The sequence below is a fragment of the Tauraco erythrolophus genome, chromosome 26 (genome assembly GCF_009769465.1).
Source record: "Tauraco erythrolophus isolate bTauEry1 chromosome 26, bTauEry1.pri, whole genome shotgun sequence".
NCBI lineage: Eukaryota > Metazoa > Chordata > Aves > Musophagiformes > Musophagidae > Tauraco > Tauraco erythrolophus.
Window position 1 is genome coordinate 220845 of NC_141490.1, and position 19860 is coordinate 240704.

The window sequence follows — 19860 nt, forward strand, 5'->3', positions numbered from 1 at the left end:
TGCCCGCCGTGTGCTTGGGTCAGGAAGGACGTGCAGCCCGGCTTTCCTGTGCCAGATGCTGCCCAAGATGAGCCAGCTCTGAGGGCCAGTGATGCTGTGCACGGTCCCAGCCGCTGCCGAAGCTCAAACACCGAGCCCAGCGTCAGCACACGTCTCCAGCCACGGCAGCACGGGTGGAGAAACCACCACCACTGAGCTCCAGGACCCTTCATAAGGTCGTTTGATGGAGATTCGTTCCTCAAAGCCCTCTCGTAGTAAATGATGGCGTCTCATCTGCAGGCCAGAGGCTCAGCGGGGAGCATCTGTGGCTCCTCACTAATGGCAACTCTGAGACCACAGCACAGGATGGATTTGGTGCATCCCAGATCCAGTCCCTGGCACAAACCCCTTGCCCGGCCCTATTTGCTGGTGGAGAGGCAGGGGTGAACCTCACCTCTCCAAAACAGGCATCACTCTCTCCGTTCTGGTGTCGGCCGGCGGCAAGTGCCGCCTCGTCACACAAACACGCCGCTCCGTCACCCTGCATGGCACCCTGCCCACTGCAGCCCCACGCATGCCAACACATGGCATCGCGCGGCAAACCCAAACGTACGAGGGGCTGGCGAAAAAGCACCTGGGCAGTGCTGCCCGCTCTCCACGCTGCCTGCGGCGCTTGGCTGGGGGGATGCGCCCCGTGCCCGGTGCCCGGGGAGGGCTGGGGGCTCGCAGAGCAGCCGGAGGGATGGGAGAGCGGACGGCCCTTCGCCGCAGCAGCTGGATCCCTTCTGGGGCTGCCAAATTCCTCGGGTTTTCTGGCAGCGGCCGAAGGGGCTGCGGCGAGAGCGTGTCAGGAAGCCGGAGTAAACAAGGTCCCGCCGCGGAGCGGGGTCCGGCCGGGCCAGCGCCGTTCCCAGGCTCCCGGGGAGGCGGCGGGGACGGCCGGGGCAGCCTCGGGCCAAGCACCGTCTCCCCCCGCCCCCGCCCGCGGCGCCCGGGGACGGGAGCGCCTCCGGCGCGGGGCCGGCCGCTCCCAGGGCTCCCACGCCAACAGACTCGCCACCGGGTCGGACCACCGGGTCCGGCTCCAGCTGCCGGGCCGCCCACGCACCCCGAAGCGTTGTGCAACGATGGGTTTCACGGCTGCGGGGTTTCTCCTGCTCTCCCGCCTCCGGCTCCTTCCCCACGCCCGTCCGCGGGACCCCCGAGGCAGGCGGGCAGAGACCCCCACCGCGTCCCACGCCCGGCCCCGACGCGGACGGGGGCAGCGGAGCCCCTTCCCCTCGCCCCCGCCGCCTCCCGCAGCGCTGCCGGCCGGCGGGTCCCTGCGGGACAGGGCACCCCCGGCCCCGGCGGCTTCCAACGGCAGGGACTGCCTGGGAATCCCCCCGCCCGCCGCCGGGACGGCCGAGCTGCCCCCGACCCCATCCCCGCCGCCGCTCACCTCCGTCCCGCCGCTCCGGCAGCCCCGTCCCGGCTCCGCCGCTCCGCCCCCGGCCCCGTCCCGCCCCCGCGGGGCGGAGGGACGGGGCCGGCCCGGCCGAGGGGGCCGCTCCGCCCGCCGGACGCCACGACGCGCAGCCGGTTCCTTTCACAATCCGCTTTATTGATTAAGGACGCGGGACTCGCGGTGTACACTGGAATGTGCTCTACGCCCTACGCCAGAATCGTACAGGTTACAAAAAAAAAAAAAGGGGGAATCTCGGCTCCGTTTGAGTGTTACCCTCAGCGAACTCAAGAGGGGAAAAAACAAAACGGAACAAAACTCCTGGGATGCTTGAACTAACCTCGACTCCATCTTAGAAATCGTACAGGCGAGCGACGCTCGCGCGTGCCCGCGTTAACGGGATTCGGCACCTACTTCGCTAGGGAAGGGGGTCTGCCCTCCCGGCACAGGGATCAGGGCTGATTTCCTCTCGGGTGCTGCCGACGGAGAAGAGACCATGAACTTCTTTGGCAGAGGAGCCCACGGGACCCCAGACCCCCTCGCTCTCACAGCGGTGCTCCCGAGGGAGTGCAGTGCACGCGGTTTGGGGCGATCACTTTCCGCCTGTGGCAGCAGCGGAGCGCACTGGTGGCCAGTTACGCCGTCAGGGACGGGCCCCGAGTCAAGCGGGTGAGGTGAGCTTTGAGGGGAGCTCAAAGTTTTGGGGGGAGCTCTGTGAGATGACACAAATGAGGCAGCAGGAGGAAGAACAGCTGCGGGACGGCAGACGCCGCGCTGGGGTGCTCCTCGCACTCGCATCAGCCCAGTATGTTTCCTGGAAAGCAGCCTTTCCTCCTCCTCTGTCCGCCAGCGTGGAGAAAGAACACTAGTTTGGGACAGGTCCTGTCACGCAGGCCGAGTAACCCCGTCTCCACGGCTGTGCACGCCGAGGCAGGCGAAGCCTTCGGCCTCCCAAGACAATGGAAGGGCCCTGGGAAGGACACGCAGCTGGTTCTAACCTAATTAAACTGCCTCCAAAGCCTGGCCCAAAGCAGCTGCAGCACAGGGCAGTCGCTTCTGGATGCTCCCTCCCCTGCGACAAGAGCCGGAGCATCTGGCGCTGCAGCCTGTGCTACCCCGGAGCCCCCTCCGAGCCGGAGAGGCGAGCCCAGGCGTAGAGACAGTGGTAACCGCGCAGGGCAACAGCACCAATGCCCCAGGTCGCTCTGCCCCACCGCATGCCCCTGCCACAACCCCCTCCCACCACCTCGGAACCCACGGCCAGCTTGCTCGGCTTCCACCGGACGAAGGGTCCGGAGAAGCAAACACCCTCGCACGTGTTATCGTAACGCCTGCGTTCATCAACGGAAACGAGAGCTGAAGGCCGCGGAGAAATGGAAACGGCAGCACCAAGGACGGAGCAGCGGGCGACGCTTCAGAAGGGGAGAGAACGATGTCTGGTAGGCTCCGGGACTGAGCTCCGGGTGTCTTCAGGGGAGAAGGGGACGTGGCAAACCAGGTTTCTCCGCAGAGATCTCACTCTTCTGCCGGCCGGTCAAAATCTGCCAAAGAACTTCAAAGCCTTTCCCCACACGAGCACGTCAGTTCTCTGCCAAAAATGTCCGTGACCCAGGAACGTTGCAGATGGTCGTGTGAGCCACACGTCTTAGCAGAGAGGGGGCTGTGGCGTTTCCAACATTCAGAATAAACTTCGGCCTTTTTTTTTTTTTCTTTTTTTTTTTTTTTTAATTTAAAAATTTCTTCCTTTGCAATTCCCCACGGCCGGCATTACAGGATTTCGTACTTGTCCACCAGGAAGGTGGTTTCAGTGGAAAACCTTACAGGGCTGTTCCCGTCTACCTGGGTCACTTTGGTAACCTGCGGAGACAAGAGGCAGAGTCAGCCCGTCATCGAGCGCCGCGTTCCCCATGGAGCCACGCGGTGCTTTCCGATGCCGGGGTGGCCGGTCACCAGGACAGAATCAACTCGGTGCTCCCGAACCACGGGTCCGCCCTGAAGGAAAGACCTTTGTTCTCGGGAAACGTGAACACAGGGGAACGATTCTCGGCTGTAACCGCGCCGCTGCCGAGCGCAGCCTGCCAGCAGTCGCTAGCTGCCGGTCAGCAGGGACAGACAGACGGACAGCCATACCCGAGAAGTGTTTTGGCATCAGTGAAGGCTGACGGATTCGCTCACACAAGTCTGAGGGGAATTATCGATTACTCAGAGGCAGGAAGGCACAATCGTAACCGCGGGCAACCTCTGGGAACCCACCGGTGCCAGCTGGCACTGCTGAATCCAGCTCACACAGAGGCTGCTCGGTGCTGACGCCCAAGCCTTCAACCGGGGGCACAGCACGGCTGGTTTGAGCCGGCGGATGAGCGAGGCAGCTTGAGGGGGCAAGAGCGGCATCACGCCCAGCAGCCATACCTGTATGTTGCAATAGTTCTTTTTGGAGATGAAGGAGACTTGCACCGGGAAGAAGTCGTTGGGCTGCCCCGCTATGCTGAACTCCAGGCTGCCGCTCTTGTTTTTGGCATCTATCACTGGCAGGCACCACTCGAGGAGATTTCTCCGGCTGTCGTGGCGATACTCGCCATCGATCTCCCCGATCACCGGGGCGCCGACACCAGACCTAGAGCAGGCGACGGGAAGCTGCAGTAGCTGCTCCGCGCCGCGCTAAGAAAGCGCTTGCCAAGGCTGCCGGCGCGGCCAGGCTGCAAACCAGAGAGGGGAGGGAACCGGCGGGATCCAGGACGGCGTGTGAGAGCGCTGCCGGACACGGAGCGCTACTTACGGCAAGGGGATGGCGATGACGACATCGTTCAGCTCTAGGCTCTCCTCCTGCAGCTCGTACTCGATGTTAACATCACAACTGTTCCCGCTTTCGGAGGGCCAGCAGTTAACTGGGGGCACAGAAACAGTGTGCTGAACCGCAACGGCTTTCCATGCAAACAGGCTCTCAAAACACAACGGGCTTTGAAAAAGGCACCGAAGCAACTCTGGCTTAAAGAAAAGCTTCTTCCTTCTCCAAGAGCACCACGGAAAACGCACGCTGCCGAGAACAGCAGTGCTATCTGGCGGAAGACACACGGTATCTCCAACGCCTCACAACGTGCCACATCTTGGAGCTGGCCCCGCTGCCCCAAGGTGGGCTATGAGCTGGCAGCCCATGGATGAACGCCAGCCTCTGCTGCCCGAGCCCCCCGACGCACGCTGGCACCACACTCACTCGTCAATGGAATGAAGGACTCCTCCGAGGTCTGCAGCCTCCACTTCAGCACGCCCACGTCGCTATTGATAGGGAATGACTTCTCTGGGTTCTTCAGGCCAATCTGCGATTCCGCAGTGAAGAGCTTCTTGTCCACGTTCGGGTGAGTCTGAAAGAGGAACACATGCCCAGGCTGTAACTCCGAGCCTACGGAGAGAACCGTACGGAGGTAACGCGGGCTCTAGTAACAGATGGGCCTACGCATCCCAGAGTATTCTCCTTGACAAAACATACATCGGTTTTGCTCCTTGCTCAGAGGCCCAACCAGAGCACATCTGCTTATCAGCCCGGGATTCCCTCCAGAAAACGCGGATCCTCTAAGAAGAATCCACACCGCCACCATTGTGCCAGGGACTCCAGCGATGTCCCTGGGCTGCCAGCTGCACAACAACTTCAACAGCTCTTGGGATCTCAAAGCCCATCCTGAAGACCCACACGGGTACTTCTCCGGAGGGAAAAACCACCTCATGCTGCTGGGAGGAACACCCCGAAGCCACAAAACCACTGCTTCCTTCAGCAACCTGAAGGCGTACGTGTGCCAGCAGCCAAACGGAATCTAAATTAAAGCCGTGCAAGAAACGGCTTTCTGGACAATAATGGAATTCCTTATCGGCATAACGAGTTTATTCCAACACCCTGCCCCACGACTAAAGCTCGTGCCGTACGAACGAGCCCTGAGCAACACTCCAGGCTGCTGCCAAGCCCAGGAGAGCCGAGACGCCATGCCGACGTGCGCTGCTGCTCCCAGGGCAGGAAGGGAAGCGCATGCGGCCGGATTTCTCCAGCCAACTCCCATCTTTCGAGCACGAGCTGCCCCTGTGTTCGTGCTGCGGTGACGTCCGCAGTGCCCACTCCCGCTTTCGGAGGTTGGCTGAGAGGGCTGAACAAGAACACGGGACAGCAGCATGCCCAAAGGATTTCCAGTGTTTCGCCCCGCAGAGAGCAGCGAGAGCACGTTCAACGGCACGGGACACCGAAGAGGCTTTACCTGCAGCTGCACTCCTCTCTTGTCTTCATTTTCTACGTGCAGGCGGATCCGTGCAAACTTTTCATCGGAAATGTGCAGCATGATCATGCCGTGCAGCTCCATGCTCTGCAACCCTCCGTCACGGCCACAAGTCAAGGAAATCTTCTCCTCTATTTTCATGTGCACACTAGACAGAGAGAACAAAGTAGGTGCCTACGCTTGGCATCCAGCAGGCAGGATGAGGGATGAGTAGTCAGCAAGGACAGGCTACGTGGCTGCAACAAGGCAGGAACTCTTTGTGTCTCGGCAACAGGAAAAACAGCAGCTGTTTTAAGGGAAAAAGGCATCGCAAAAATCCCAGCCTCAGCGAAACAATGGCTGTACATCCCATTTTAGTCAAGGCAATTCCTAATCAAACCAGCTATCTGCGTTTCTGCTGCTGTGCTTTCCAACATTTTGCCCTTCGGCTTCTAAAACTGACAGGCCGAGCGAGCACACGGGACCTGAAGGGCTGGGAAAAGCCTGTTCTGAAACGGAAAAAGGCAGGACGTGCACTGCAGAGAAAGCTGTGAGAAGACCTCTTTCAAAGCAGGGGCAACACCTACCTCTCCATGTTAACGGGAGGAGCAAGAACTTTGGCTGCTTCCGTAGAGCGCTTGCCGACAGAAGTCATGATATTCTCTCCTTCCGATTTCAGCTTGTCCACAAAGTTGTCCACCTCCTTCCCCTTGGCGCCAAGTTTCAAGGCTTTACTGGGACCTGAAGGCCTAAACAAAAGGTGCAAGAACCTCCGAGTCAGCCCACAGCAACAGATTCCTCCTTCCTCAGTTGTCTTCACGCGTCGTAACCTGACTATCCCAACAATACAGCGCTCACCTCTGCAGCCTTTCTCGAGGAGAACGCACACGAACCCAACAGTCTTACATGTAGGACAGCAAGTGGAAATTTTGACCTGGATCCTGTTCCTAGTAGTGCCAGGAGCCAGGACCTCTGTTCCTCCCACAAAACGAGGAGCCCAATGCCCATCGAAGACTCCAGAGAGACTGCGGGATGCTGGTGTGGTACAGGGCACAAATGCTCCCCAGGAACAAAAGGGGGTCTCAAGACTACGCAACACATCCCGGTGGGCAAGCAGCCACGCTAACGGCTCCGAGGTCACCCGCGCAGACGGGCAAAGCGAAGGCACGTGGTTTGAGCCACTGCTGGCCCCGAGGCACTGCTCCCTGCTGCACACCTACCTGGCAGGCGCTGGGGCCACTTTGGGCTTCTCCGTTTCGATGATGGTCTCCGTGATCATCGCCGCCGTTGTGCCCCCCGACACGGCCGAGCTGCCGAAGCCGCCGAACCCGGGCGCCTTTTTGCCCTGCCTCTCTGCGTCCCTCCTGGCCTGCTGCAACTCCTTTGCTTTGCGGCGCATCTCGGCCTTCGCTTCGCGCTCCTGAGTCTGAAGGAAAAGACAAGAGGCTGATAGAGCTCTGCGATCTCAGGCTTGGTCTGCACAGGAGCAAAGGGCATCGGCTCATAAACCCTTTGCCAAGGAAAAGGAAGCAAGAGATGGGCATACAGATTCCCGAAAAGCTAAACAACTTTATGACCCCTATCAAAGTGGAGTAACACCCCTGGACAGAAGAGGCAGCGTCGCCCAGCGCGCCCCATGCCAGGCTTGCAGTGGTTGCCACTCACCTCTCGGACTGCCCGGAACACCTTTTCTTCGTGCGAGTCCATCTCGGTGAAGGTCCGGATTTGTGCCAGGTTGACGTTCTCGCGGTAGCCCAGGGCAACGATCTCATCAAAGGCAAAAATCAGGTCGAAGCAGTGTTCGGAGATCTCGTTCTCCTCCAGAGCTCGGCAATATTCAGGGATCTAGTTAGGGGAAAACATTTGGATGGAGCAGCCGTAGACAACACTGCGTAAGCACGGTCTTTCTGCTAGCCCCAGACGTCCCAGCTGCGCCAGACCCTCCACAAGACCAGCACACCAGTAAGCTGCTCTTCCCAACCTTACACTGTTGACGAAAAGCAAGATGGAGCTTTGCCATGATTAGTTTCTCTGCACTAGAACACTTACACAACCTCTTCGCTTGGTTGTAACGCTAACTCAGAGACTGGGGCCAGAGAGTTTCCTGAAGATCCTTCGGTTGCAGACACAGCTGCACGAATCGCTGCTCGGAAACGCCCCTGAAGTAGTGCTGCACCTCTAACAATCCCGTGCTGTGACTTCACGCTACTTCTAGAAGGGAGATGGGTGCTACCTTAAGGATTCAGAGAATATTTAATGCTAAATTTACAACATCACCCCTTTGGTCTCACCAGCCGAACTGCAACCAAAGACTTTTTCACGTGTAGTTCAAAAACACCACCAAAACTTCCAACCTTACTTCCAGGTGAGGAAGAGGCTGTGGAAAACCACGTTGCTGGGTGGAAGCAGACAGCGCTTAAGCACCAGCTCCCTTACAACAGCACAGTTTCAGGCTACACCTGTGCGAACTCTGCATTCCGTGACAGATCCTTACCACTCTGGAGAAGAGCCGGAGTGTTTCTAGGTCTTCCAGGATGTTGCTGTTCTTGGTGGTGATCAACACCATGTAGAGCTTCTCCATCGGCTGATAGACGTAGCGCACGCTCTCCGTCTCCACGAAAGTGTGCTGCTTCCCCGTGTTCATCAGCTTGGGGAAAGCCGCCAGCAGCCCCTCGATGCGGGTCCGCGTCATCTCCACGAACTGCCGGGAGACGATGGCCTTCCCCGCCTTCGTGCAGACGGCCGCTGCCAACAGCACCTGCGGAGAAGGCGCGCTGGTTAGCCGAGCCTCCCAGTCCCCCCGGCGCGGCACGGCTCGCTCCAAGAAAGGATCGCTTCCGACGGCGTTTCACCTCCAGGTGTACCATGCAGCCGGCTGCTTTTCCCTACACGCCATTGTAAGTCTTCTCCTGTGAGCAGCACTAGGAGCTGAACGGAGTAGATCCCCCTCTGCTTTTTCTCTCACTCCGCTCCGCTTTCCATCCCCGCGAAACAGGAACAGATGTTCTGCTCATTCTGTCCCGAACGAAAGCTCCCCGTGCTCCACCAGGCAGGCAGATCAGCCCATTCCTGCACCACAGAGGTAACAGCCCCCTCCAAAAGCTCCAGGTGAGGCTCCACGTTACCGAGTTGTCTGTCGGTCCGGCCCCAGCTTACAGCCAAACACACGAACATGGCGAAACGCGACGTTTCTTCCCAGCCAGGCGAATGCCGCACTGGCAGCTGCACTAGCCACAGCCCACAGAACTCTCCGGGGCGTCTCGGAGCCGTTATCACGTAAACCATAAAAAGGCGACAAGGCCACCGCCAGCCTGCGTTCCCTCCGACCACCGAGCCTTCCTCCTCCTCACGCTTCTTCACGAACGTGGTCGGACCGAGGCGGTTTCCGCACGTAAAACCTCGCCGTTCACAGCCGTCCGACACCCAGGCGAGCACCAGAACCTCGCACACACCAGCCGGTTCCGGTCCCGCCCGGGCCCCGGGCACCCCCCGCTCACCGGGACGGCCCCAACGACCCCTCAGACGCGCCCAGCGCCGCGCACCTGAGGCCGCGGCCGCCGGCGCCTCTGCCGAGGGGGCACCGCAGCGCCGCTCCGCGCGTCCCGCCGCCCCCCCAGGGACCGACGGCCGCGCCCCGGCTCCCCGCGCCGCAGAGCGACCGGCCGCCGCGCTCTGCCCCGCCAGGCCGCGGGGCTCCCGCGGCGGCCTGCGGCCTACGAGCCGGGGCGGCGCCGGGGCCCCGCCTGGAGCCTTCCCCGGGCCCCGCTCCGCCCCGCTCCGCTCCGCTGCACCGAGCGGCCGGCCGCGGGCGAGCCCTCACCATGGCGGCGGCGCCGGGCTCCGCGCTCGCTCCCTCGGCGCTCCGCGGGCCCCCGGGCAGCCCCACAAGATGGCGGCGCCGAGCCACGTCCCCAGCCGGAAGTGGCGTCACCCGAGGGGCGGGGCGAGGCGGGGCGGCCCCGCCCCTGGAGGACCGTCTGGCCTCGCCCCGCCCCGCCCGCGAGGGGGCGCCGCGGAGGCCGCGCCGCTCTAGTCAGCCGCGGGGCGAGCGAGGCGGGAGCGTCGCCATGGCGACGGCGGCGGGGCGGCGGCGGGGCGGCATGGCGGAGCGGCGGGCGCCGGAGGCGAGCGGGCCCGGGGAGCGAGGCCGGGCCGCCGCCTCGCCGCGCCCCTCCGCCCACACCCGCCCGTACGACGAGAGCCTGGCCGTGCCGGGGGCCGAGGAGGCGGGCGGCGCGGCGGGGCGGCCGGCCGGGGAGCGCTCGCCGCGGGCCGGGGGCGCGGGCCGCCCCCGGGCATCCCGAGCCGGGGCGGGCAGCGGCGCGGCGGACCGCAGCAGCGAGGAGGAGGAGGAGGAGGGCGGCGGCAAGGTAGGCGCGGGGGTCCGCGGGGCCGGGGCGGCCCGGGAGGCGGCCCGGCTGAGGCCCGGCCCCTCCCGCCTAGGAGCAGGCGGCGGCTCGCTCGTCAGCCCCCGCCGCCCCCAGCGCAGACGAGGACGAGGACGACGACGACGACGATGACGACGACTCGGAGGAGGATGATTCCTCCGAAACCAGCTCGGAGGCGCCTGGGGCCGCACTGGAGGGGTGAGTGGTGCTGCTGGCTGCGGGGCCGGGGTCTGGTGCCAGGCAGGTGCCCTGCGGGCCCGTCTGGCTCTGCTGGTGCGCATCGTCCCGCGAGGGTGAGCGCGGCTGTGGGCATCGGGACGGGCAGCTTCTTCCTCCTCCTTGGAGCTGGGTGGCTCAGGAGAAAGAAGTTCCTTCGTGCGATGATCTGCAGCCACCCAGGGGGGCTCCCGGGACAACCCTCGTGCCCTGCTTTGCTGTACCAAGGAAGGGCACAGCTGGGAACAACCCTGCGGTGTGAGACAAAGGTGTCGGCCAGCCTCCTGTCTCTGCTCCGGCCCTGGCTGTCAGCCAACGCCCAAGAAAGAGAAGGAAAGTCTCAAGCACATCATTCATCTCCTGGTAGTCCTCCTCTCTTGCCACTCTTTTCAACTCCCAAACCATTTCCGAGCACCCTAGTTGTTGTCCCGACTGCCTCCGTGCAGGCCACTTACCCGCCCCTCGACGTCCCCTACACACATCTCGCTAACCACAAGCAACTGTCCATCAGTCCAGTGCTTTTTTTGGCTAGGATGCCCAAGGCAAACCGTGGCCCAGTACTGATTTTCATGTACAAGAGAGAGAGAGGACCAACAACCTCGTGTTTCAGCTTCCTTCACGATTGTCTTGGACAGTCGGGTCCCAGTTCCTGCTGGTACGGAACCTCCCGCACGTTAATCTTTCCCTGCATTTCTCTTCCTTTCCTCAGGGACTTCGATCTAGCAGATTATGACTACCTGCCAGTATCTTCTGAAATCAAAGAACTCTTTGAATACATCAAGAGGTGAGTTGCAGGGGTTTTAGCCCGCTCCTGACTCCCCTTCGTGCCAAGTTTTGCGGGACCGTTCGTAGTCAGCCGCGCTGTGGTGTTTTTTTTCCAGGTACACTCCCAAAACAATAGAGATCGAGCACAAACTGCAGCCTTTTATTCCAGACTTTATTCCAGCAGTTGGAGACATTGACGCGTTCCTAAAGGTACAATTGCTTCAGGATCCTCCCCCTGCACGTGCCAAACGGAGCGTGGCATCGGTGTGAGAGGGGCAGCCGGGCCGCACAGCCCAGCGGCGGCCGCTCTGTCCCCGTAGCGGCGCGTCCCCTTGCCCTGCGCTGTTGGAGGTGGCGTTCTGGAGAGCTGGGAAAGCCCGCTCAGGTCGGTCACCTCTCAGACAGCACACACGCCGTTTGGGGTGAGGGCTGCCTCCTCCCTTGTCCGACACCTTGTGCTTTTCAGGCCAACAACTCGTGTTCAGGAAACCACACCTCCCAGTTCCCTTCAGGGGCTGATTTCTAGAGGGCAAAATAACCCCAACTGTACAAAATAACCCCGACTTCCCTCGCTTTGGGCTCCCGTAGAAAACAGGGTGTCTTTGTCTGCAGGTTCCCCGTCCGGACGGCAAGCCTGATAACCTGGGCCTGCTGGTCCTGGACGAGCCGTCGACCAAGCAGTCGGATCCCACCGTGCTCTCCCTTTGGCTGACGGAGAACTCCAAGCAGCACAACATCACAGTGAGCCGCGGAGGGGGAGGTCACCTTTGCTGTGAAACACTGCAGCAGAAACACTGTGTAGAATCATAGAATCATCGAATGGTTAGGGCTGGAAGGGACCTTCTAAGGTCATCTAGTCCAACCCCCCTGCAAGGAACAGGGATATCTCCAACTAGATCAGGTTGCTCAGGGCCTCATCCAACCTGGCCTTGAACTCTTGCTTTTGTCTCTGTGTGACCACGCTGTCGCAGCACAACTGATAATTTGGCTTTAAAAGCAGAAAACCCCACCTTTTTCCTCAGCCCGTAGCTTTAGAGTGCAGGGGATCTAAGCCTTGCTTCAGGCAAGCCGTGGTACAGCCTTTGGATCCGTTTCCTCCAGCTGAAGCTTTGTTTCCTTTTGGTTGTCACTACCTGGTTTTACTTGGCGTGTTCTGCTGCAGAAATCGGTCGGTATAGAAAGGAGAAAACGCGTGGTTAGTCAGGAGCAAACACGGGGTGAAAGAGCCCCAGAACACCACAACGTGCTGCCAGGTTTATGTTTTTTGTTTTTAGCAGCAGATAAAAGTGAAGAGTTTGGAGAACGCAGAAAAGAACCCCAAAGCCATCGACAGCTGGATTGAAAGTATCGGCGAACTGCACCGCTGCAAACCTCCCGCCACGGTCCATTACACCAGGTGAGCTCTTCGGTCCGCTCTGCTTCGCACGCGCTCGGACAGCGCAACCGCGTGTCCGGGGAGGCTGGCGGCACCGTCTGGGAGTGCTGAGCAAAATTACCAACATATCTCCGAGCGGGAGAATCCAGAATCAGCTAGGTTGGAAAAGACTTTTAAGATCATCAAGTCCAGCCGTTGAGCCAGCGCTGCCAAGCCCACCACTAAACCACGTCTCTAAGTGCCACATCTGAACACCTCCCGGGATGGTGACTCAACCACTTCCCCGGGCAGCCTGTTCCAGTGCTTGACAGCCCTTTTGGTGAATAAATTTTTCCTGCTATCCAATCTAAACCGCCCCTGGCACAACTTAAGACCATTTCCTCTCGTCCTGTCGCTTGTTACTTAGGAGAAGAGCCTGACCCCTACCTGGCTACAACCTCCTTTCAGGCAGCTGTAGAGAGTGAGAAGGTCTCCCCTGAGCCTCCATTTCTCCAGGCTGAACAACCCCCATTCTCTCAGCCGCTCCTCGTAAGACTTGTGCTCCAGACCCTCCCCAGCTTTGCTGCCCTTCTCCGGACACGCTCCATCACCTCCATGTCTGCCTTGTAGTGAGCGGCCCAAAACTGACCACAGGATTCAAGGTGTGGCCTCACCAGTGCCCGGTACAGGGGGACAATCGCTTCCCCAGTCCTGCTGGCCATGCTATTGCTGATACAAGCCAGGATGCTCTTGGCCTTCTTGGCCACCTGGGCACACTGCCAGCTCAGACTCAGCCAGCTCTCGACTCAGACTCAGCCAGCTCTCGACCAGCACCCCCAGGTCCTTTTCCATCAGGCAGCTTTCCGGCCGCTCTCCCCCAGCCTGTAGCGTTGCATGGGGTTGTTGTGGCCCAAGTGCAGGACCCGGCCCTGGGCCGTGTTGAACCTCACACAACTGGCCTCAGCCCTTTGATCCAGCCTGTCCAGATCCCTCTGTAGAGCCTTCCTGCCCTCCAGTAGATCACACTCCCACCACCCAACTCGGTGTTGCCTGCAGACTTACTGAGGGTGCGCTTGATCCCCTCGTCCAGATCACTGATGAAGATACTAAACGGAACTGGTGTGACTGGCTGCCAAGTTGGATTGAACTCCACTCTCCGCAAGAAGACGTGCTGATTTTCAGGGTCGTCGTACCACGCTTGCGTGCAGGACGCTCGCTTTCCCTCCCTCCTCTTTCCCTGTGCAACTTGAATTAGTTTCACAGCAGACGGAACTCGCGTCTCGGTGCGCGTAGGCTTGCGCCGATAAATGGCGCTCCGCAGACGCGCAGATCCCTCTCAGCTCATGAAAACGAGCCTGTCCTGTTTCCAGCGGTCCGGCAGTCGGAAGCTCCTTCAGTTGTGCCTGATGCTGAAGTTCACATTCTCTTCTTCCCTGGCAGGCCAATGCCCGACATCGAGACCCTCATGCAGGAATGGTCACCGGAATTTGAGGAGCTCTTGGGGAAGGTACGTTGTCCGAGCGAGAAGTAGTTGGCTCAGTGCGCGGCGTTAGAAACCGTCTCCCGTGAAAGCGGGGTTCCCGTTCCACTTTGAGCTCCTTGCCCACAGCCCACCCCGCTCGGGTTTGTTCCCACTTACCGTTTCTCCCCTGCCAGGAGACGGGGGAGCAGCCTAGTGCCCGAATTCCCCTTCGCCATTCCCCACAGTGCCCGGCCGGAGGTCAGCGCGGGCTGCTGGGCTCTCGCCGTGCGGGAGCCGAGCTGGCAGCCCTCTCTGTTCCAGGTGGGCCTCCCGACTGCAGAGATGAGCTGTGACCTGGCCGAGTACGCCGACATGATTTGCGGTAAGTGGGGCAGACCGTGCCGGAGACACACGTGTGCCGCTGGCCTGGCGCTGTCCTGCTTGCAGCGAGAGCCCTTCGGATGCCGGCTCAGCCCCGAGCAGTCCAGGTCATTCCCTGCTGCCTTCAGCAGGAAGCGGACTCGCGTTCCGCAGGCGCCCGCAGTCTTGGACGAGCGAAGGCCCGAGTAACCGCGGGCAGCGGGACGCTGCGCCTTTACTTACAGCACCCCGTGCCCTCACGGTGCCCTCACACACTTCTGCTCTGGCCCGCAGCCATTCTGGACATCCCCGTGTACAAGAGTCGGATCCAGCCTCTGCACGTCCTCTTCTCCCTCTACTCGGAGTTCAAGAACTCGCAGGTACGCGACTCCGGAGAGGCACCGCTCACCCGCCTGGAAGCGTTGCCAAGTTTCTCCTTACGTTTGGCTTTGCTGGGCTGCGGGTGGTTTAAAAGGGCCGGTAGGCCACGATAAAGGGGTCCAAAAATGTTTTCTAAGCTTCGCCGTTTCCCCAGTACCTCCACAGGACACAGGGAGCCTCTGCTGTGCCGCAGGGCTGGGATGCTGCGTTGTTTAACGGTCCAGCATAAGCCCAGAACGCTTTTCCCACCGCCGCCACCGCGCCTGTTCTGCGCGCAGGCAGAGCGGCGTTTGAAACCCCAGCGGCGACGCGAGGCTCTGGCTGCCTGCAGAGCGCGCAGCTCGCACGGAGCAGCAACAGCAGCCTGCGTTTCCAGGCTAATTTTCCTCCTAATTAACGAGTCAAGTCTCTGCTCTGACCCGTTCTCTCTCCTGCAGCATTTCAAGCCCCTGGCTGAGGGGAAGAAGGGTGGGAGCCCACCGTCCAACGCCCCTTCACGAGCAGCAGACACAGAAGTGTTCAGCTTTACTTGAAGCTTCACGTTAAACCCTCATCTCCTGGATCGATGTCCGCCGCCGGACAGCCAGATCCGACCGAAGCAGCCTGGGAAGCAACGCGCCGCGCTCCAGCCGCCTCCCTGGTTTTGTAGATGCTGCTGAGCTGCTCTGTGCTCACAGAGTAGGACTTGACTCACTGCGTTTCCGGCAGAAGCTGCCTAAACCCTCTGGTTTTGACTAGTCCTCAAGCAGTTCAGTGTTAAACCAGCTCTTCCCAGTAACAGGCTCCCTGTGCCACAGACGCTGCGGAGCAGAAGCTCCTCGAGCACGTGCTACAGCTGCTGTAAGCAAGCGGCCATAATTCCTGTGCTCGGGCACAACACTCAGATCTGTGTTCCAAGGTCTGATCCAAGGATCTCGAACCTCCTCTGCCCCGTGCTACTGAGCCCCTTTTCTCTTCCCAAGTCCCTTTATCTCTTTGCAAGCCCCTTGGCTAGTGCCAAGAAGAAATAACCAGCGTGGCACCAGACAGACGCTTGAGTTTAGTTTATTGCTGTTGGGATGACTCTCTCCAGCCCCTGCCATGCTGCCCACCCGTCTGCCGCAGCTCGGGCAGGGGCAGAGAAGACAGTGGAGCAAGCAGGCTGCTAAAGCAAGGCTGGTGCTCGGCCTTACCCAGGAGGAATCGCGGCACTAGCAGCTTGGTGGAGTCTGGCTGTGAACAGCTTTAATACGTTTTGGTTATAAAAGCCTATTTGTAAAGCGCAGAGATTAAATAAAAACAGGCCGTGGCTAACGGCATGGCTACGGGCACAACCAGTGCGTGGTTCAACATGCAGCCGGGGGCTGGGCAGTGCCCACCACCCAGCACGGCCTCCCGGCACCCTCGGCTACGCCTCTCCGGAGGCTGGTACGTACCTGGGGCCGGGCAGCCCTGGCTGGCGGGCACTGTGCCGCGTCTCACAGCCAGATCTCATCGCTGCTCACGCTGGGCACTTTGTAGATGCGCCCGGACGTCGGGAGCTGGATAAAACCTGCAGGGCAAAGACGGCGCGCTGCTGTCGCCTTTTGGGGCGGCCGCGGAGGCCGGCGTCCCCACAGCACGGCTTTCGGGGCCGCTCGCCCGCCTGCGCTCCCTCACCGAGCTTGCTGAGGACCAGAGAGTTCTCCAGCCCCGACAAGGTGCTCTCCTGTCCCCTGTCCCCGGCTCCCACATCCCTGGGGGAAGCTGAGTGGAAGGAAAGAGCCGAGAGCCGGGACATCCAGCCCTTGCCCAGGCAGGGCCTGTGGCCCCGTGCGTCACTCTACACTGGCACCTCTAGGTCTTACCTCCGGCCTCCTGCACAAGGTCGCCGAGGCGCAGGTCGGGTGGCAGGGACTGGGTCTGGCGGGGCAGCCGTGTGCCCTGGGGCTGCGGGTGCTCGGAGCCGCTGCAATGGGAGCACTGGCTGAGCGGGCTGCTCCCTCCTGCTTGCCCCTTACCTGGCACTGGCTTGGCCTGGCGGCATGCCAGGCAGGCAGCACAGGAGCCCAGGCTGAGCAGGGCAGCCAGGGCCAGGGCTGCTCCAACGGCAACGCCCAGGAGGGGCAGCTCCACGCGGGCATCCAGCAGACCTGCACGGGCAGCACGGCCTCCTCAGCACCACTCCGCGGGGCTGCTGCTCTGCGCCTGCCCCCCCCGATACCTACCTGGGGGCAGGAGGGAGGCAGTGGTGACACCCACGCTGTTGGCAGCGCTGATGGAGAAGTTGCCGGGCACGCTGCTGAGGTTGATGCGCAGCGAGTGGTTGGTCAGCCCCGGGTAGCGCATGGCACCCATGAGAAGGAACTCAGAGGCGTTGGCCATCACACGCCCGTCCTGGTCCACCCAGGTGATGCTGGCAGGTGGTTGGCTTGCACCAGCACGAAGAGCACCAGGAGGAGCCCAGCGCCCTCCACCTCCTGGTAGTGGGCATCTGCCCGCAGGATCTCTGGCTTATCTGGGCAACAAACACCGGCAGTAAGACGAGCAGGAGGGATAGGGGGACAGCGGGGATGGGGGGGCTGCACAGACAGGAGCAGGATTTGTCTCGCCAAGGGCCACGAGCGCTCATCAGCCGTGTTTGCCCAGGACTGATGAGCTGCTGCCCCGCTACGGCTGCGATGGACGCAAACCACGGTCCTGCTCCGGCCGGGCAGCAGCCCCGCGCGCCCTCCCCGCACCTCTGGCTGGAGCGGGCTGGCGCTGCGGACCTTACACTGCACGTCGAGGAGGACGGAGGCGTTGTAGGTGTCCCCGGAGGCCGGGTCCGTCAGGGAGCAGTTGAGCTCGCGGTCGGTGCGCCGGGCGGTGAGGGTGAGGGTGCTGGCAGCGCCCGCGGCCGAGCAGTTCGCCTCCAGCTTCTGGCCGTCGAGGTACCAGAGGAGCGCGGCGCCGGGGGCCGGCCGGGGGGCCCGGCAGGTGAAGGTGCGGCTCTCCCCCTCCCGCAGCGTGCGCACGGCCAGCGGCCGCCCGTCGATGGCGGGGCCCGGCGCCCCCAGCCCTGCCGCAGAGCCCGGGGCTCAGAGCCGCGGCCGGGCGCCTCCGCCGCCGCCGCCGAGCGCCAGGTCCCCGCTGCAGCCTCACCTGCCGAGCAGAGCGCCGGGAGGCCGAGCAGCAGCAGGCGGGCCGGGGCCAGGGCAGCGCCCGACCAGCCCCCGGGGCGCCCCATGGCACGCTCAGCGCTGGGAGAGAGGCAGCTGGAGCCGGGTCCCGGCACGGCCGCAGGACGCGACCGGGCTGCGCCTTACCTGGAGCATCTCCGCCGCCTCCAGCCCGGCCCGCAGTGCGGCTGTGCCCGGGCCCGGCACACGGGGCCGTGCATGCGGCGCGGGGCGGACCCTCGCAGCCGCCTTCCCCGAGCGGGACCGGTCGGTGCTGCGCGCAGCCGCCGTGGCGGCGGCGGGGTCGGTGCTGCCGCCCGCCCGGCCCTGGGCACGGCCCCGCTACCGGGGAGAGCGGCCAGAGACCACCCGGCCAGGGCGGGCATGAACGTCCCTGTGCCCCCCACCTCCCCGCTTCACCGGGGGGGGGCTCACCCTCGCGCCCACGGCGGCGGGAATCACACCGGAAAGCCACAAGCGGAGCCCAAGCGCCAGGGACACGGGGCGGTTTATTGGAGGTGGGGCAGAGCCGAGACACAGCCGAGGCGCTCCGGCGCTTCCCGTTCCCGGTTGGCCGCCGGGATCTCCGGCTCCGGAGAGGGACCTTCTCCGGCGGCCGGGACGCGCCCGCACCGCTCCTCCCCCGCCGCCCCGTCGCCGCGCAGCCGCTCCAGCATCTCGCCGAGCATCCGGTTGCAGAGCGCCGAGTAGGGGTTGAGCAGCGCCAGCTGCCGCCGGGCGAAGGCGCTGCCCAGTCGCGCCGCGCGCTCCCAGTCCCGCCGCGCCGCCGCCTCCCGCGCCTCCAGCCGGTGGATCAGCCCCCGCTGCACGAAGCTCTGGCAGGCGGCGCGGCCGCGGCCGCCGCTCAGCCGAACGGCCGCGTCCAGGTCCCGCAGGGCGCCTGGCGGAGGAGGGGGAGGAGAGCGGCCGTCGGGGCGCGCCGGGGGCCCCGGGGGTTCCGGAGCCACCGGCGCCGCTCACCTGCCACGTCCCCCCGCAGCCGCAGCGCCTGCGCCCGGTTGTTGTAGGCGGAGGCGCGCTCGGGCAGCAGCCGTATGGCCTCGCCGAACCGCTCCAGCGCCGCGCTCACGTCCCCGGCCTCGGCGGCGCGAACCCCCTGCAGCTCCAGGGCCCGCGCCTGCTCCAGCAGCTCCGGCGCGAAGGCCTCTGCGGTGGCACAACGGGCACCCCGCGGCCCGGGACGTGTCCAGCGCCAGGACGCCCTGGGAAAGCAGCCCCACCACCCAACCCCACATCCCGGGCTGGGAACGGGCACCTTCCCCTGCCTGCCCACCCACCCTGTGGTGGGGCAGGAACCCCACTGCCCCTTCCAGTGTGAACCCGACGCAGCATCGCCTCACCTTCCTCCTGGGTGTTGTCCTCCTCCTCCTCGTCCAGCCCGGGGATGTCCCCGAAAGGCGTGCTGGGGTTAAAGATGGTCTGCAGGACGGCCCTGTCGTTCGCCGTGGCCATGGTGCCCGGTATGCCGAGACCCCGGGGCACAGGCGGGCGGCCTCCAGCAGGTTAATGTTCACACCGCCGGCACCGCTTCCCCCTTGCCCCGTCCTATCCCGGGCCGGGCCGATGCCCCGCCGCCCAGCCGGTTGCGTGGGCAGCAGCCCCGCTGGAAGGCCTGCAGCTTCCCAAGGTGACCCGTGTGCCCTGGCCGTGGCGGGCAGGAGCCGAGTGTCCCTCACCAAAACCCCACCGCGGTCGAGACCGGCGCCGCCGCAAGCGCTGGCCAGGGGCTCCCAGCCCTGGAAGTCCTGCCGGCAGCTTCCAGAGGCAGGGACACGGGGGAAGCAGCTTCTCGGCCTCAAGAAGAAAGCGAGAGCAACCCTCTGCAGCAATAAACTTGACATGTTTATTAATTAAACTATCACTTAAATAAAAAAAAGTGCATAGAAAATAAACATGTTTAAAAACTCCTTTGTTTTTTTTTTTCGTTTTTTACAACTATGTACACTTTTTTATTTTTACATTCAGTCTTTTGCAGAGCTTTCAGCATTTTTTTAAACTATTAAAGTATTTCCTTCTTCCCTGTGACAGGGAGTTAACACTGATGTACTTTAGACACATTTCCTCTTTTTTTTTTTTTTTTTAAAAAAAAATAAAACAACCAACCAGAAGCTTGGAAGAACACAAGAAAAAAAAAAA

At 62.3% G+C, this 19860-nt stretch overlaps 4 protein-coding genes across 5 annotated transcripts; 1 reads left to right on the forward strand and 3 right to left on the reverse strand.

Annotated features, from left to right (window-relative positions):
* Positions 1 to 1985: 1985 nt before the first annotated feature.
* On the reverse strand, positions 1986 to 9497 carry ARCN1 (archain 1 coat protein complex I subunit delta). Of its 2 annotated transcripts, none has more exons than XM_086626965.1 (10): positions 9479 to 9497; positions 8156 to 8416; positions 7324 to 7503; positions 6879 to 7084; positions 6246 to 6407; positions 5662 to 5827; positions 4635 to 4782; positions 4200 to 4308; positions 3833 to 4037; positions 1986 to 3280 (listed from the first exon to the last, which is right to left on the reverse strand). In XM_086626965.1, exons 1-10 carry the CDS (start codon positions 9479 to 9481, stop codon positions 3191 to 3193), a joined length of 1530 nt encoding a protein of 509 aa, XP_086483091.1. In that variant the 5' UTR covers positions 9482 to 9497; the 3' UTR covers positions 1986 to 3190. The 2 variants fall into 2 exon arrangements, with proteins under 2 accessions (XP_086483091.1, XP_086483089.1); XM_086626963.1 differs by having other exon boundaries at positions 8153 to 8416.
* Positions 9498 to 9725: 228 nt separating this feature from the next.
* Positions 9726 to 15897, forward strand: IFT46 (intraflagellar transport 46). The gene is made up of 10 exons (XM_086626945.1): positions 9726 to 10028; positions 10102 to 10244; positions 10972 to 11046; positions 11144 to 11237; positions 11640 to 11768; positions 12302 to 12423; positions 13822 to 13888; positions 14165 to 14225; positions 14498 to 14583; positions 15022 to 15897. The coding sequence occupies exons 1-10, from the start codon at positions 9726 to 9728 to the stop codon at positions 15115 to 15117; spliced, it is 1176 nt and encodes a 391-aa protein (XP_086483071.1). The 3' UTR covers positions 15118 to 15897.
* A 144-nt stretch (positions 15898 to 16041) lies between these two features.
* TMEM25 (transmembrane protein 25) lies at positions 16042 to 17771 on the reverse strand. Its single transcript, XM_086626778.1, is given in 7 exon segments — positions 16042 to 16115; positions 16223 to 16309; positions 16411 to 16695; positions 16771 to 16971; positions 16974 to 17060; positions 17319 to 17603; positions 17687 to 17771. Coding segments are annotated over 7 exon segments (1104 nt in total).
* A 441-nt stretch (positions 17772 to 18212) lies between these two features.
* TTC36 (tetratricopeptide repeat domain 36) lies at positions 18213 to 19176 on the reverse strand. The gene is made up of 3 exons (XM_086626779.1): positions 19065 to 19176; positions 18685 to 18870; positions 18213 to 18604 (listed from the first exon to the last, which is right to left on the reverse strand). The coding sequence occupies exons 1-3, from the start codon at positions 19174 to 19176 to the stop codon at positions 18213 to 18215; spliced, it is 690 nt and encodes a 229-aa protein (XP_086482905.1).
* Between the last annotated feature and the right edge of the window lie 684 nt (positions 19177 to 19860).

Excerpts from the sequence above, each read along its gene's own strand:
- ARCN1 (XM_086626963.1), bottom strand. Across the intron at positions 4,038-4,199 it reads GTCATCGCCATCCCCTTGCC|GTCTGGTGTCGGCGCCCCGG; the intron begins GTAAGTAGCGCT and ends CGCCTGCTCTAG. Across the intron at positions 3,281-3,832 it reads AGAACTATTGCAACATACAG|GTTACCAAAGTGACCCAGGT; the intron begins GTATGGCTGCTG and ends TTGTCTCCGCAG.
- IFT46 (XM_086626945.1), top strand. The coding sequence starts at position 9,726 with ATGGCGACGGCGGCGGGGCGGCGGCGGGGCGGCATGGCGGAGCGGCGG. Across the intron at positions 11,238-11,639 it reads ACATTGACGCGTTCCTAAAG|GTTCCCCGTCCGGACGGCAA; the intron begins GTACAATTGCTT and ends CTTTGTCTGCAG. Across the intron at positions 13,889-14,164 it reads TTGAGGAGCTCTTGGGGAAG|GTGGGCCTCCCGACTGCAGA; the intron begins GTACGTTGTCCG and ends TCTCTGTTCCAG.
- TTC36 (XM_086626779.1), bottom strand. The coding sequence starts at position 19,176 with ATGGCCACGGCGAACGACAGGGCCGTCCTGCAGACCATCTTTAACCCC. Across the intron at positions 18,871-19,064 it reads GGACAACACCCAGGAGGAAG|AGGCCTTCGCGCCGGAGCTG; the intron begins GTGAGGCGATGC and ends GTGCCACCGCAG. Across the intron at positions 18,605-18,684 it reads GCTGCGGGGGGACGTGGCAG|GCGCCCTGCGGGACCTGGAC; the intron begins GTGAGCGGCGCC and ends CTCCTCCGCCAG.